Source organism: Esox lucius, chromosome 10 (genome assembly GCF_011004845.1).
Source record: "Esox lucius isolate fEsoLuc1 chromosome 10, fEsoLuc1.pri, whole genome shotgun sequence".
Taxonomy (NCBI): Eukaryota; Metazoa; Chordata; class Actinopteri; order Esociformes; family Esocidae; genus Esox; species Esox lucius.
Window position 1 is genome coordinate 13,241,906 of NC_047578.1, and position 15,103 is coordinate 13,257,008.

The following is a 15,103-nucleotide window of genomic DNA, read 5'->3' on the forward strand; positions in this document are numbered from 1 at the left end:
AACCTAGGTGGGCTCAACGCTCATTGGCTAGGCCCGCAGTCTTTGAATAGAAGGCACCAGCCAACATCATTGACATTGATGCCTCAAGGCCCTCTAGAGGGCCTACGTATACATCACTAATTATTGTTTTCTCACACTTTAGTCTAGCACAGTGTTTCTTAATCCAGGTCTTCGGGACCCAAAGGGGTGCACGTTTTTGTTTTTGCCCAGGCACTCACACACCCTGATTCAAACTAAAGGCTTGATGATAGGTTGATTATGTCAATCAGGTGTGTAGGTGGTAGGGCAACATTTGAAACAGTTGTGTGAGTGCTAGGGCAAAAACAAAACTGTGCACCCTTTTGGGTCCCCAGGACCAGGATTAAGAAACACTGGTCTAGCTAACTGGCTAGATTTTTGTCGCAAGCGTATGTAACAATGGTGATGGCCCAACTGTCAGCCCTGGATTTAGATCTTTTTCAGACTGTTTTTCTTCTTCTCCTACATAGGTTTCAAGTCCTGTTCTCTGTACCGAGGTCTCTATATGCATGACGTCAGATATTTTTCCGCAACTCAGTGGCCAAGCTCCAATAACCACGTTTCAACCCTGCAAACAACTCATTAGTAGTTGCTATGCCCTATTCAATGTAGGAGCAATCAAATCAGTGCTAGAGAAATATTATAGAATTTGCAAGAACGGTTTCACATTGTAGTTAATGTTTGGGGTTGGGAATGACAAGGGTGGGGAGTTATTTTGGATGAACTTTGAAGATGGGCAGGGACTCTCCTACTTTCCAGGTGAAGCTGGTTCAACCACAGTGAATATTTTGGCCTGGGCTTGTGAGCTGCCTTCCCTTAGGAGTGGGATGGCCAAGAGACCAGAGATTGCAGAAGGAATAAGAATTTAGCGAGTAAGGGAAGTTTCCCCTTTGCTTTCCATTAAGAAACCACATGGATTTGTGGTGGATGCAAGCTTCAACCTGCACCACAGCCTGTGTGAGTTGGTCGTATTCTACAAATGTTGAAGAGCAATGACCCGGTTAGAGTAAGGCACATATAGCATTGAATTAGTGAATGTTACTTTACAAACCTTTTAAGACTTTGATTCAAGATTATGCTTTTGCTGTATAGGGTCCTAAGTGTTCCCTGTTCTGAGATGATACAGTAAAGAAAATCCTGTATATTCAAATGAAAAAATATCTTTAATGCATCTCACAATTTCAGACAAAATAGTGGGAGATAGTTCCCCTCTAATTCAAATGCTTAATTAACTCAACAATATTAGTATATTTTAAAACAACCTTGTGGCTGGCATCTGGCACATTAGATTAAACAATTCACTCCCCTCGCATGTAAAAGCAGAACAAAGACCAATGCAATAATTTCACAGTGATGAAATCATCAAGTGACAAAGTTTAATCAGAAAGGCTTGGTCCTCTATATAGTGAACTACTTCAGCCCTGGTCAAATAGTGCACTGTAAAGAGAATAGGGTTCCATTTTAATGCACATAACATTTCCTACAGAGCCACGGAAGCTGTAAAACCAACACGCTTAACTACTCCATTTGAAACCTATTTAATACAGAGTCTCACAAACTACTACAACTAGCAGTACTGTAAACTTTTCACAGTACGATGTGGTCCATGTCCCAAATACCACTCTTGTTCCATACATAGTGCACTATGGGGTTGCCTGACTACCCAGAGTAATAGCACAGCTCTCTATCAATCACTTCATTAAAGAAATGCTTATAGAGTGAAAATAATAGGTAGTCAGGCTACACAGTGTAACATGTAGAGAGCAGAATTCCATTCAGGGTAAGCAGTGATAACCTCAATATATCACAGTGGCTGTGGTTGGTACCCAATTGGAAACACTTGAACTACTGTACTGACCTTTCAGAAAGCATTTCATGTAAGAAAAAAAAAAACTGTACACACCAATCTTAACAGTGCAAGCAAATGTTAAATATTAAAGGACCAGAAACTATACATACAGAAAAACAGTTGGACCCAGGAATTTGTGACATGAAACAATTCAGCAAACATTCCCACATTTCATCAATAATATAGTTCAAACTATGTTTTATACACCACAGGGGACTGGTCTACAGCTAAACTCATTTTATAGTGGATTAGGCTACAGACTGAAACTGAATCAATGCAGGCTTCAAACTATGCCTCTGGTTGATACAGCGCCCAATATCTAATCAATTGTCACCAGAAATAATGGTGGGGGTGTCAGATAGTGCCCTGTTTATATTATTGTGCTCAGACAGACCAACTGTTTGTATAAAAAAAAATATATCAAATCACCATTGAACAATAGTGATTAGAGGCAATACCCATCCTCTAGGTGCTTACAGTAGATGTGCTTGCTGGTTTCAGTTCTCCATTCCAGCGGTCATATACATTTTCCATTCTTTGCCCAAAGCTGCATCCCAAGTGTCATCCTAAACTCTCCTCCCCGTGTTTCACCGTTGATACTCCCAGGTAAACCAGGCGGTAGGTCCCTGTGTGTTCTCAGTGTGATAAGGCGCTCCAAAAGTCTGCCCTTCCACTCTTCTAAACAACACTTCCGTTTAATGCACCAAATTTTAAGTTGGACAAGCTGTTGTTGGGGGAGGTCGACTGTGACCGCTGCAGTCCTGTCCTTTGTGTCAAGGACCCCACTTCGAACACCTCCTGAGTGGCTTTGCGAAAACAGTGGAAGTTATAGTCTATCAATCCTGAAAGAAAACAAAACACATCGGGGGAACATCAGCAGGTGACTGAATGGGAACATTAAAACCATCTTTGCCCATGAGTGGTAAAACTGTCTAGTCTGCAGAACTCGTCATGTGTCTGTGTGGGCCCCATATCATCTCAACCACTCGCATGGATCTCGAATGGATCTTGAGTGGCATTATATGCAAATTCTATTCAATCAACACAGGTTTCAAACAACCTAATCACCTGGTCGACACAATGAAGTGGATCCTCCGAAACTAGTGATGAGAACAACTAATCGTCAATAATTAGTTAGAAACAATGTGGATTTCATTGATTAGCTGGAACTACGCGGGGCAACCAAATACATAGACTGAAAAGAATGTCAGGTTGTAGCTACACCAGTGGAGACAAGTACTACTGAATTCTTCTGCACCTCACACTGAAGACTTACCAATTAATTCCATTTGGAGGACACAGCTAGCATAAAATGAAAGATTTTTATTTTGACAGTGCCAGAATGTCTTCTTACCTTTCTTTTCAAAGCTCTCCTCTCGGAGTATGCAGACAAGAGCTAGGAACTTGGTGACCTCCTTCAGGTAGAGCACAGTGGTGTTGTTCAGCTTGATGATAGCTAATGACTCCTTATCATAGGCACTGCCACTTCCGTCCGCCCTCAGGCTGCAGTAAAATAAAAATTAAAAAACTATTTTTTCCCCTCACAAGACCACTCAATATTCTCCATTTCATAATCTCTGTAATCTACAGCAATCAACCACAACAATTTCAAAAACATTTTCCACACACGCCTCTTATTAAAACAGGCTAGGCAGCGACGCACATGTACTGGGTTGTTGATTTAAATGACTGGGTCATACAATCCCCCAAGGAAGCATAGAGTAGTTGTATAAAACACTAGATTTCCACCACAAACAAACATTCTGGAGAGAAGGTTGTTTCTCTCACCCATATATACAAGAGACGTCAATGACCACGTCGATCATGTCACAGCACAGCTCGTATGACTGCATGTCCACCGGGCTGCTGTCTGTAGCGATGTAGATCTTACTGACCACGTCAAACAGGAACGCCTTCTCAATTCCAGAGTTCTGTCCCGAAAAACAATATTTACAGAAAGGATTAGAACACTGGTGAATTGACACATTGGTCAAATGGTTAAGAGAAAGAAAGAAGTCATACTGATATGAAAATGTTCAGAAGGTTCTCCAGTGTTGGTAGCTGAGGAATGAGCTTCTGAACAACTTTACTGAATGCTTCAAATATGGAGTGGTCATAGATGCTGGTCAAATAAAAGCTGAAAAATACAAAGAGATAGAATTCAAAATCGCATTGACATCTCCTGGGTTTTTGTTCCACAAACACCTGTTGAATTGCCAGGGTTTGTCGAACAGGGCGCACGTTCATTATGCTGCATCTTGATCTTTACACTCACCTAAGATGAAGCTTCTCCAGGCTGGCATCTGCCAAGTCGTCATTGGCTCTTTGATGGATGTCTCTTTGGGTTTCTATCTTGTGATCGTCTGACAGGCCATCGACTTTATGGATGAACACCTCAAAGTTGATCTCTGGGTTGATCCTGTAGGCCCGGGACACAGTGAGATGCAGCCTTCCTAAGGCTTCAACATAATCATCCTGATGAAACCAAGACAGAAAACAGACAGCCCCATTAGCAGAGCGGAGCCACTGCAATTAAATTACTACAGGGTAAATCACAACTGAATATCAACGTATTTATTTAAAAAAATATTTTGAAGCTACTACCATGACAAAAAGGGGTTTAACAGTCGTTCAACAGGCAGAGAAGATTTGCAAGATGTGCCGTCTCAACACGTGGTTAGCATAAGAGCAAATGGTCGTACCTGAGCATCAATGACAAAGATCAAAGCCCCTGTGCCCCTGAAGATCATCTCATAGTCAAAAGTAGGGTCGAAGAAGTCCACCTGACCAGGGAAGTCCCAGATTTGGAAATTGACAAAAGAGGTGCTTGAGATGTCATCTTTGTAGATTTTGTTGGTGCTCTCCAAGAACAATGTCTCGTTTGGCGACATCTTGTGGAAAACAACCTGGAAAGAGGAGCACCACAGAGAAATTCAATCAATGGTTGCCTATGGTGGTCTAGCAATTTAAGACACTGCCTCCGGTGCACATTTATTCAGTACCGCGGAATGGAACCCCTATTTTAACTAAACACTATTGCTTATTTTAACAAAACTCTGCCTCCATCTTTTCCACAGTATGTTAAAAAAAAGTCTAAACAAAATGTATAATACATTCAATCATATTGTGGACAAAATTGTGCGCCAACAAAACAATACTACCAGCTACAAATGCCGTCCGTTCGAGAGAATGGCTACCAGAAATTCGTATGAGCCACAGACAACGGGTAGTGATGCATAGAAAGGCAGCAGTGCCTTTTTGGAAAGCAAAACTAGCAGCAACACCTTTTGAATGGAAGATTTCCCACTTCTCCGCAATCCCATCAGCAGGATCCTTGGTTTAGTGTCACCTGACGTTGTGTTCTCCTCCTCGATATCTGGTTCTTCAACTCCGTATCCAAAATCCTTTGGGAAAGAGTCTACAACACTGTAGCTATCTGCCAACGCAGGCTCCTCATACTGAATCGACATTTCTCCCGAACTTCAAAGTTATCAAGGATAGTTGTAGTTAATTAAATTCACTTGTCAAATCCAAGTCTGTTTAAATAGCTAGCCAGCCAGCTACCGCTAACTACTAGCGTAGCTACCTAACGCGTATTGGGATTGCTTGCTTATTGGAATCGAAGTCGTGACACAAGAAGACGATAGTTATGCTATAAGGTGTATTCACTATTTAATACGAACCAGCATGCTAGTACCAGCTTTGACGTCATTATTTAACGCTACACCGTTAATTTGACTTAGCAAGAACCTCAATGTTCCTTTTTCTACTACTTACTAGCTCTACCAGCTACAACTACTCATTTCCGCCATAAACTGCATTGTCCCCGCCCCACTTTATTCTCATGGTTTTCTTCGTCGGTGGTGTTTAATATGTGGGCATTAAACCTTACTGGTGACTTACCGACACCCTACTGTGCTTTAGTGTGGGCCAGAGACAGGGAGCAACGATATTTTACCTGCCATATAATTTTCTCTAAAAAATGAAACCATTATGTTGATGCTGTGCTCAAAAAATAAACGTTTTATATAAAATTCCTGTATACTCGCTTTTCTCATACTTAATCCATCTCGTTTCCATTCATACCGCCCACACTGTATTTACACATGCATTACTATATCCTGGGATTAATCATACCAACCTGTTGTAAGATCTATCCTTATTGATGTAACGATTAAATCATCTGACAGTGTACCACTTTAAGTCTTGTAAAGAAGACCTCCAATCTTCTGGCTCTTGCTCTGTTCCTCACATCCCTGACTTTCTATAGTATAGGAAAGCAATGCTTTTTTTTTGCTGTCTATATTATACTCTGATTGGCTCATGGAAATAAAACATTGACCTTTTTAGTAAAAGGCCTTTTTGGCCTGTACATTGGCTGCCTCATTTCCTTACAGCCCAGTATGGGCTGCGACCCAAGCAAATCTCAGCTTTATACCCACTTATTTCAGCTGGCCAGGTGTTTAAGACTTAATAGAACAGGTCTTGTCATTAATGTTATATAAATGACTGAAGACACCTCAACATATCACAACATGTCACAAGCAAAAAATTACTTTGCGTGGTTTAATTTCAATACATATTGTACAGGCTCTACATATACAGCCAGTAAGGAACTGTAAACTATACTGCCATAGTCAATACCAAACCTGTGCAACATACACTGTCAACTTAAAGGCAAGCAAAAACGGCTATAAAAAATCTAATTGTGGTTTCTCAGCTTTATTTATACTCAAAATACAAGTGAAATCTAACCTTCACTTGAGATAAAATTGTTCAAGATTCAAATTATTCAATAATTTTTTTCTTGACTAAAAAATAATTAGGTACAATAATGTGCACCCCTCCCTTGCAAAGATAACAGCACTGACAACACATTATCTGAGCCCATTCAACCATGTAGTCCATCTTCAGGTCCATCTTCAGTTGTAGACTCTTTAACTCCCCCTATGGGTATTCAATTAGTATCAGAGGACTGGGAAAGCATTACACAAGCTTGATGCTGTTATCAGTGAGACATTTTTGTGTGCAACTGGAGAATGGCTGCTGGAAGATCCAACTAACACCCAGTTTTAGTTTTTCTAAAATATCTTGGTCCATATGCCATGTCTCCTAATAAGGTTCTCAGCGCCTTTGTATCCAAAACAGTCCCACATCACACAACGCAACATACTTTAAAGTGGGGATTGGGTTGTTTTTTGCATGAATATCCCTCTTTTTATGTAAAAACACTTTTGGAACTAGTGACTGAATGCTGAATTTCTGCCTTATAGAACTTGGAACCACAGAACTTGGTTGCAATAAAAGCTCCTAATATCTTAAGCAAACTCCATGAGTTGTCATCATTAAAGTACAAGTGTTCTTATATACACAGACATCTGTAAATTTGAAAGACTATATATATATATATCAAAAGTATAGTTTGAGCCATGTTCAGAAGAGTTAGTGTTTGGATTTCCTTTCTTTACAAACACTGGTGTAAAACAAGTTATCAGTTCTGCTTAGGTTGAACCCTTAAACTAAATGTTACAATAGTCATTAAGCAGAAGCCCCTGAGGCGTTATGAGTTACAGTATATTCCAATAACCAATTGATAAGATATATATGACTAAACATGTAGGGTGGGCATTGTGAACATTTTATAATTACCAAACTACTGGGAATCTTTATCCTGTTTTCACAATATTCCTTGTGTCCTATTTACATACTACTTTTCATAATTGTAACTTCAGATTTTCCCCTTTAAAAGTTTCTGATGTTGTTATCGTTTTGTCGTTATAGCAACCGTAATATATCAACACACACCTGAACCAACTGATGTCATTAAAGAGTTCATGGCATTTTACTGTTTTCAAACAGTTTTCGTCCAAGTAAACATGAAAGCTAAACTTTATTTGATATTTTCACTTGGGAATCCCCAAAAAGCCTGGATGAGGCATCACGACAAAGTACAAGTGTTCTTATATACACAGACATCTGTAAATTTGAAAGACTATATCTATATATATCAAAAGTATAGTTTGAGCCATGTTCAGAAGAGTTAGTGTTTGGATTTCCTTTCTTTACAAACACTGGTGTAAAACAAGTTATCAGTTCTGCTTAGGTTGAACCCTTAAACTAAATGTTACAATAGTCATTAAGCAGAAGCCCCTGAGGCGTTATGAGTTACAGTATATTCCAATAACCAATTGATAAGATATATATGACTAAACATGTAGGGTGGGCATTGTGAACATTTTATAATTACCAAACTACTGGGAATCTTTATCCTGTTTTCACAATATTCCTTGTGTCCTATTTACATACTACTTTTCATAATTGTAACTTCAGATTTTCCCCTTTAAAAGTTTCTGATGTTGTTATCGTTTTGTCGTTATAGCAACCGTAAATTTGAAATTGCGGTCACGCCCAATTATCAAGCTCTTGCTAGAATATTTTGAACTGTTGATACTTCTAATAACGCTACTGCTTCATATCTGCCACAATGGCCCATTACAGAGTAAGTATACAAACCTTTCTTCAATGAACAAATGTGGTGTGAAGATGTCGTTCATGTCATATGAACACACTGTAGCAACGTAAGCTAGCTTTGCTTGTAGCAACGTAAGCTAACGTTACCATGGAACGCTCACTGAAACACTGGCATACACATAATCTGCAGAAAGTTCGTTGTCAAACTGTATCGTAAACCAGACGTGAATTTTGCTTGCTAAGTTTCCTCTCTGGAAACGTTACAGGAGCAACGTTATGTAGGTTCAAGCAAACAAGCCCAGATTAAGTGTTTTTAATTGTAAAATTTTTGATAGTGTTTTCGGCATGTTTCAGGCTTCGGAATCCAAAAGAGAACAATTTCGAAGATATCTAGAAAAAGCTGGAGTTTTGGACAGCCTCACCAATGGTAGGTCTATTTCTGGCACAATGCATATTGTATCAAACATTTCGATAATTTGTAAAACAATGAATTAAAAACAATTCATTTAAATCCTTAAAACTTGCTTAGGCTTCATAGAACATACACACCACCCTCAATCTAATACCACTTATTATGTTTGCAGTGTTGGTGGCCTTATACGAAGAAACCGAGAAACCTAATAACGCTTTGGAGTATCCTTTTGCTTTGGTTAAATATTCTGGTATCAACACACACCTGCACCAACTGATGTCATTAAAGAGTTCATGGCATTTTACTGTTTTCAAACAGTTTTCGTCCAAGTAAACATGAAAGCTAAACTTTATTTGATATTTTCACTTGGGAATCCCCAAAAAGCCTGGATGAGGCATCACGACAGTAGGATCACTGCCTTTGTCTTTGCAACACTTTTGTGTGAATAACAAGCAAGGGTTATAATGGTATATTGGCTCCATTCCATGCAAGTAGTCAACTTGACTTTAAGTAGGTGTTGAGCCCTAGTCTTTGGAGAGGAAAATTATCTAACCCAAAATCTGATGACTACTGACATCTTTGTAGAGTTTACCACAGCATCCTTGTCAACATTTGTGGTTCTGATGTCTTTAAGGAGAGTTTAGTTATGCCAGTGGCTAGTTTAGTGATAGTACTGCCTCCTCCAGAACATGCGGCCACCTGAGGTAATCCCCGATGGCGACACCTTCCATTCTATGCACCAACAGTTCTGTCTTAAATCTGTCTTCATTTTATTATCAACAAAAAAAAGGGTGGGGGGTTTACCATTCACCTTCACCTAAACCACAGCTTTCTAAAGCATCACCTCGGTGTAGCAGGGGCTGAGCCTGCAGATACCGAGGCCCTTCGTCTGGAGCTGTCTGAGCTGCAACAGAAGTTGGATCTGCTTACAGAGGAAAACCGAGACCTCAGAAACCGGGTCAGAAAAAAGAATCCTGAAATATATAGGGTGATCATTGACCTGGTTTAGTCCCAAATTAGTTTTAATCCGAATCTGTGTTTGGGAAGCCCCGCCCCCATGCCCCAACATGTATGATCTTATGTACCATGCCAATACAGTAAATATAGAAAGTCTTTCACAGTTTCTGGCATTTTAATTATTTTTTTATAGTTACTGTTGAAATTAAATTATTTATAATAAAAACACTGAACTAAAATATCAGAATTGAAAAAGTTTCCACCTTCTTGCAATTGCAGCCGAAATTTTACCAATCACAAACCATGTTAGTTGGCCCCCACCTGTGTCACATTGTAGTGAATCACACAAATCCTGCACACATTTGCACAACAGTTTCTGTAAGATCCCTCAGTCGGGTTGTGATTTGCAAATCAAGTCCTCAACCATGTGCACCTAGGAGCTTTCAAAAAAACTGAGGGACAAAGTTGTGGGAAGACACTGATCACTGGATGGGTATAAAAACATTTCAGTGGTCTTGAATATCTATTGAAGCTCAGTTAAGGTGATTATTAAGGAGTGGATGGTGTATGGCACCACCAAGACCTCAACTAGATTAGTATTTCCAACTGGATGTCTGAGCAGGTAAAACACTGATCAAAAAGGCTACTACAAGGCCAATGACAACTTTGACGGAGTTACCAGCTTTAACGGCTGGACTGGTCAAAGTGTGCATGTGACAACAACATCCCAAGCACTTCACAATTCTGCTTTACTCAAGAAAACCCATCTTGAATCCCATAAGGTTGTTAAGACTTTCAATTATCATATTTCAGTTTTGTATTTTTATTGTAAAATTTAATTTCACAAAAATACAGAATTGTGGATTATGGTATGGTATTTGCATAAGAGTAATCCTAATGTAAACATGAAGTTCTGAGGCCCTGAGGACAAAATGTGGATAAGTTAAAGGGGGAGTAGAATTTCTATAGGCACTGTACCTGAATTTTCTATACCTTCTTTTACAGCTTCAGCAGTATGAACCAGAGCCTGTGGATGGAGCGCCCGAGTAGAGTAGTTGGTATAATAGTATTTTTTTCCCACTGTTTTGGAAGTGGCGCATAATGTAAATCTGTTTATTTCTTTATAGTCAAGTATTAAACAATAATAGAATAATCTTGAATTGCAAAGGCAATGTATTTTTGTTTTGTACAAGTCCTCATAAAGCATCATCCATTGTCCAATTTATGAGTCAATAAATACCTATTTGCACCAAATATCTTTTATGCAAATTAATTTTGGTTGATGCATTTATTACATTCATTCTCAACATCTGAGAAGTTCCCCTACCAATCCTTAATATTTCAGTCCTTTACACTTTTTTTGGCACATGAACTACAGGGACAGGAATGCACACTAAAGATTGTTATACTCAAGTTAACATTAACATTATTTTGATATCAGACAGTACATTTTAACCTGTGATTGGTTTAAAGTTGTTTGTGCTTTTGCTGTTAGAGGTAGCCATATCCTAGGGAACGATTTGTTAAATATCTGGATTTCTTTAGTATTTACTAATGTATTTGTAGTTTATAAAGCAATTGTGGCAACAAATCATTGAAATACATATAAAAGCATTAGGCCTCGATCCAAAATCAATCCCCTTCCACAGCCTCATAAATATGCCTATTTCACATTCAAATGAACAGTGGGCTTTGGGGGCCACAGCAATATCAATGCTTTTTCAGGATGGAGGACATCTGCAGTGAACTGACCTGAAAAACTAACAAATTGAAAGTATTATGTAACTGTTTTATAACTCCTAAGTCAAAGTCTACATTGTAGGACGCGTGTTGATAATTGTAGTAATGGTAGTATTATTGATAATAGTGTGTTCAATTACAGTTGACACTGCAGTATATTTTGTTGCTATGTTGCTGGCAAAATCCAGTGACCAATTTTAACCGGGAAAATTAAAACTACTTGATTATTTCGCTTTTTCAAAAAGTATGTTACCACAACGATTAAAATTAGGAAATCTTGTTATTTATTTTTTCATATTTTAAAACATAAAAATAAACATATTTCAGTTCTGCTTGGCTTCTAGTCTTTTAATAACAGGTGCAATCATGGTGTGTTAAACAACCTCTAATAAAAAGCGTTGCTGCCTTGGTTCATTTCAACATACATACTGTGTACATCATTATCTCAAGAACTGAAAAAGTCTATTTAAAAACAGTGTTTGCAAAGTATGCCCTGAAAGGTAACCTTACTCAGTTTCTTGTGACATGATGATAAGTTAAATAATGATTAGATCTGCAGGTCGCCTGGAGCATGCCTGCTGCTTGCGCTACTGGCTAATGACATTCGGCGGTTGGGAGAGCAGATAGGAGGGCTTTCGCCATCATGGCTGTGCCGAGACTCTGAGCTTAGCTCTCCTATTGAATCCGGGGTCTGGGGCCTGCTCGGTCTCTTGAGGTCTGGCTTAGAGTAGGCCCTGGCTCGACTGGCAGTGAAGCTACAGCGTGGCTTCATGCTTATGGTCCCGGGGTAGGAGTCCCCACTGTCTGAGACGTTCCCCTCCACCACTGTGGAACAGTTCCAGGGTGCACTCACCCTCCGCGGTTTCCGTGCGATGACCGAAAGGCTAGGGCAGGAAGAGGCATCTGCCACGGGAAGTGTGGGATACTCGGAGCCCCTTGACTTGAAGCCCACGTGGTGGAGGACACGGTCTGTGTGGCGGGCGAAACGATCCGCGGGATGGGGCAGAGGGTGGACGACAAGCTCCTCCGGCTCATCCTGCTTGTCCACGGTGGGAGAGTGGGTCGTCTCACTGCTGGTGTTGTTTGAGTTGCTGTTGTGCCCAGAAGGACTTGGCAGCTCTCCCTCCTTACTGTCTGTACAGTGGCTGTCTGAGCCTGGCTGGACACCTGGGTCCCCCTGAATGGGAACAAAAGCGGAGGAGGCGCTGAGAACGGGATACGTGGGTCCGTTGCCCTGCTTCTCCAGTAGGAGTGTGTACCCGCTTGGTGCCGTAGGGATAGTGGGCTTGCGGCTGGCGGAGGTGCCTCCGATGTAAACCTGTTGCACAGCAGAGTTTCTTTTGGATTTGCTGACATAGTAGTCATCCAGGTCGTCCTTGAGATGTGGATAGTAGTCAAGGATGACTTTCTTCAGCTTCTTGTAGCTCAGGTGCATGATCTCCAAGAGGCTGAGGAACAGGGAAACGGCAGCAATTCCCTGCATGAACATCATGAAGATGGTCTTCTCCGTGGGCCTGGAGATGAAGCAGTCCACCACGTTCGGGCAGGGCTCCCTCTCACACTTAAATAGAGGGTTAAGGCGGTGGCCGTAGAGGAGGTACTGGACCGACATGAAAAACACCTCCACTACAGAGCGGGTGACAATGTGGGCGACGTAGGTGCGCAGCAGGGGACCTCTCAGCGGGGCCTTGTTGAGTTTGCCCAGATCCAGTTGTCTCATCTCCCTCTCGATGCGTCTCCGCACCTCAACCATCTCTGCATCTACAGCCTCCAGCTCGCGACGCAACGCCGCCTTCTTAGTGTGGCGTGTCTTCTCCAGAACTCTCAGCTGGTATATCGCGTGGCCCATGTAAACTAGGGAGGGCGAGGAGACGAAGATGACCTGGAGGACCCAGTATCGTATGAGTGAGATGGGGAAGGCCCAGTCATAGCACACATTGCGGCACCCCGGCTGCTCTGTGTTGCAGATGAAGTCGGCCTGCTCGTCGTTCCACACGTCCTCCGCAGCCACGCCCAAGACCAGCATCCGGAAGATAAACAGGATGGTCAGCCAGATCTTCCCGACCATGGTTGAGTGAATATGGACTTCCTCCAATATCCCTCCCAGAAAGTTCCAATCTCCCATTTTCACATGGGTTTTGCTAAATTGATAGGAGAAAGTGTGTTATCAGTTTCACAGACAAAGATTAAACCTAATCCTGGGCTAAAAAATAAAGCTCTCCAGTTCTCTTGATTATTTTTGTCAAACTGGACTTTTTTTTCCTCGAAACTGACCCAAATAGACTGAGAATATGTAAACTGAAATTTTTTAAGAATCGAGATTTATATTGATCTTGAAATTGTATAAGTTCTTAAAATGGCTAAATACATTTTATAGACTTATAAGATTAAAGTATTTATCTATTAAATATTGAAGAATTACTTTAACTGTACAGAACCCAAAATATCACATTGGTTTACTTCAATGTTAAAGCAATTGAATGTAAAAAAATCTAATACAAATAAATATATATATATATTAAAAAACACTTCAGCACAGGTGTCAAACCTGTTCAATGGAGGGCAGAGCCTTTGCAGGTTTTTGCTCTTACCTTGTGCTTGATTAGTTAATTATGTCACTTAGGATCTCCCCTCACCTGGTTATATAAAATACAGCACATACTAGACCCTCATTGGTATCAGTTTGACAGCTGTGTTCTACAGCTTCAAAACATGGTTTCAACTGGAATGTAAACTGGAAGATTTGATAGTGGTAACGATTCTCCAGCCCCACCTTTTTTCAGAAACGGGCTGGATTATACTTTGTAATTTTTTCAGCTGTTAAATAATACATGAAAAAAACATAGATAAATCATCCCCAAAGAGTTCCATTTATTTTAAAAGTCGAATTGATGACTTCGATAAATATGACTCTAAATTATAACTATAATATCACTTGCTAATCGATGAGTCAATCGATTATCAATGATAATCATTTTATTACGTACTGTGGCTAGTACTCATTAGCTAAGTAAAACTATATTTACAAGGTACAGAGCAAATGATCTGCCCTTAAAACTATGCAAATTCATTTAATCAAACTTTTCTTTATCTGAAAAATATGCTGTTATAAACATTTTCCAGCGTTTTTCTTCATTTGTATGTTATAACTCAATCTCAAATAACATAAGTAAACTTACCTTTCATTTTGAAAATAAGATGTGCATACACTGCATATTTGTATATAAGAACAAAATATTCTGCTGTTGGATACAATCCAGGTCTCATTGTGTCTTCGTCGTCTTCTAATCTTCTGCAAAACATCAAATAACCTAGTAAACAAGGGCTACCATCCCTGTACCCACAGCCGAAGGAACTGAAAACACGCAGCCCGCTGTCCTGGGTTGGTCAGAACTATATAGTCTGTCATGGGAAATCAATTGTACTATTCTTTGACGTTTACCTTGCAGCAGTGTGAACAGACAGCTGATGGTGGGTGGCACTGCGGGTTATTAGGCAATGGAGGACCGCCCAAAAGTTTCATCTATTTGTCAATTTCTTTGGTTGTTGTCAGAGGACCTCGAACTCCGGTGACCCTCAGTGGAGCTCTTGACCTGTGATGCCTGTGTAATATGATGGGTTGTGTCCAGTACACGGAGACTGAGCCAGAGCAATGA

The 15,103-nt window shown here is 40.3% G+C and overlaps 3 protein-coding genes across 4 annotated transcripts; 1 reads left to right on the forward strand and 2 right to left on the reverse strand.

Annotated features, from left to right (window-relative positions):
• Nucleotides 1-1,162: 1,162 nt before the first annotated feature.
• Nucleotides 1,163-5,680, reverse strand: rragcb (Ras-related GTP binding Cb). The gene is made up of 7 exons (XM_010873499.4): nt 5,152-5,680; nt 4,570-4,773; nt 4,143-4,342; nt 3,890-4,004; nt 3,656-3,798; nt 3,222-3,370; nt 1,163-2,709 (listed from the first exon to the last, which is right to left on the reverse strand). The coding sequence occupies exons 1-7, from the start codon at nt 5,335-5,337 to the stop codon at nt 2,546-2,548; spliced, it is 1,161 nt and encodes a 386-aa protein (XP_010871801.1). The 5' UTR covers nt 5,338-5,680; the 3' UTR covers nt 1,163-2,545.
• A 2,546-nt stretch (nt 5,681-8,226) lies between these two features.
• Nucleotides 8,227-10,802, forward strand: LOC114839973 (c-Myc-binding protein-like). 2 transcript variants are annotated; one of them, XM_029122868.2, is made up of 5 exons: nt 8,227-8,366; nt 8,693-8,765; nt 8,923-8,971; nt 9,579-9,708; nt 10,713-10,802. In XM_029122868.2, exons 1-5 carry the CDS (start codon nt 8,352-8,354, stop codon nt 10,755-10,757), a joined length of 312 nt encoding a protein of 103 aa, XP_028978701.1. In that variant the 5' UTR covers nt 8,227-8,351; the 3' UTR covers nt 10,758-10,802. The 2 variants fall into 2 exon arrangements, with proteins under 2 accessions (XP_028978701.1, XP_028978700.1); XM_029122867.2 differs by lacking the exon at nt 10,713-10,802 and having other exon boundaries at nt 9,579-9,859.
• On the reverse strand, nt 10,085-14,897 carry LOC105012574 (gap junction alpha-9 protein-like). The gene is made up of 2 exons (XM_010873498.2): nt 14,627-14,897; nt 10,085-13,588 (listed from the first exon to the last, which is right to left on the reverse strand). Exon 2 carries the CDS (start codon nt 13,570-13,572, stop codon nt 11,995-11,997), a length of 1,578 nt encoding a protein of 525 aa, XP_010871800.1. The 5' UTR covers nt 13,573-13,588; nt 14,627-14,897; the 3' UTR covers nt 10,085-11,994.
• Between the last annotated feature and the right edge of the window lie 206 nt (nt 14,898-15,103).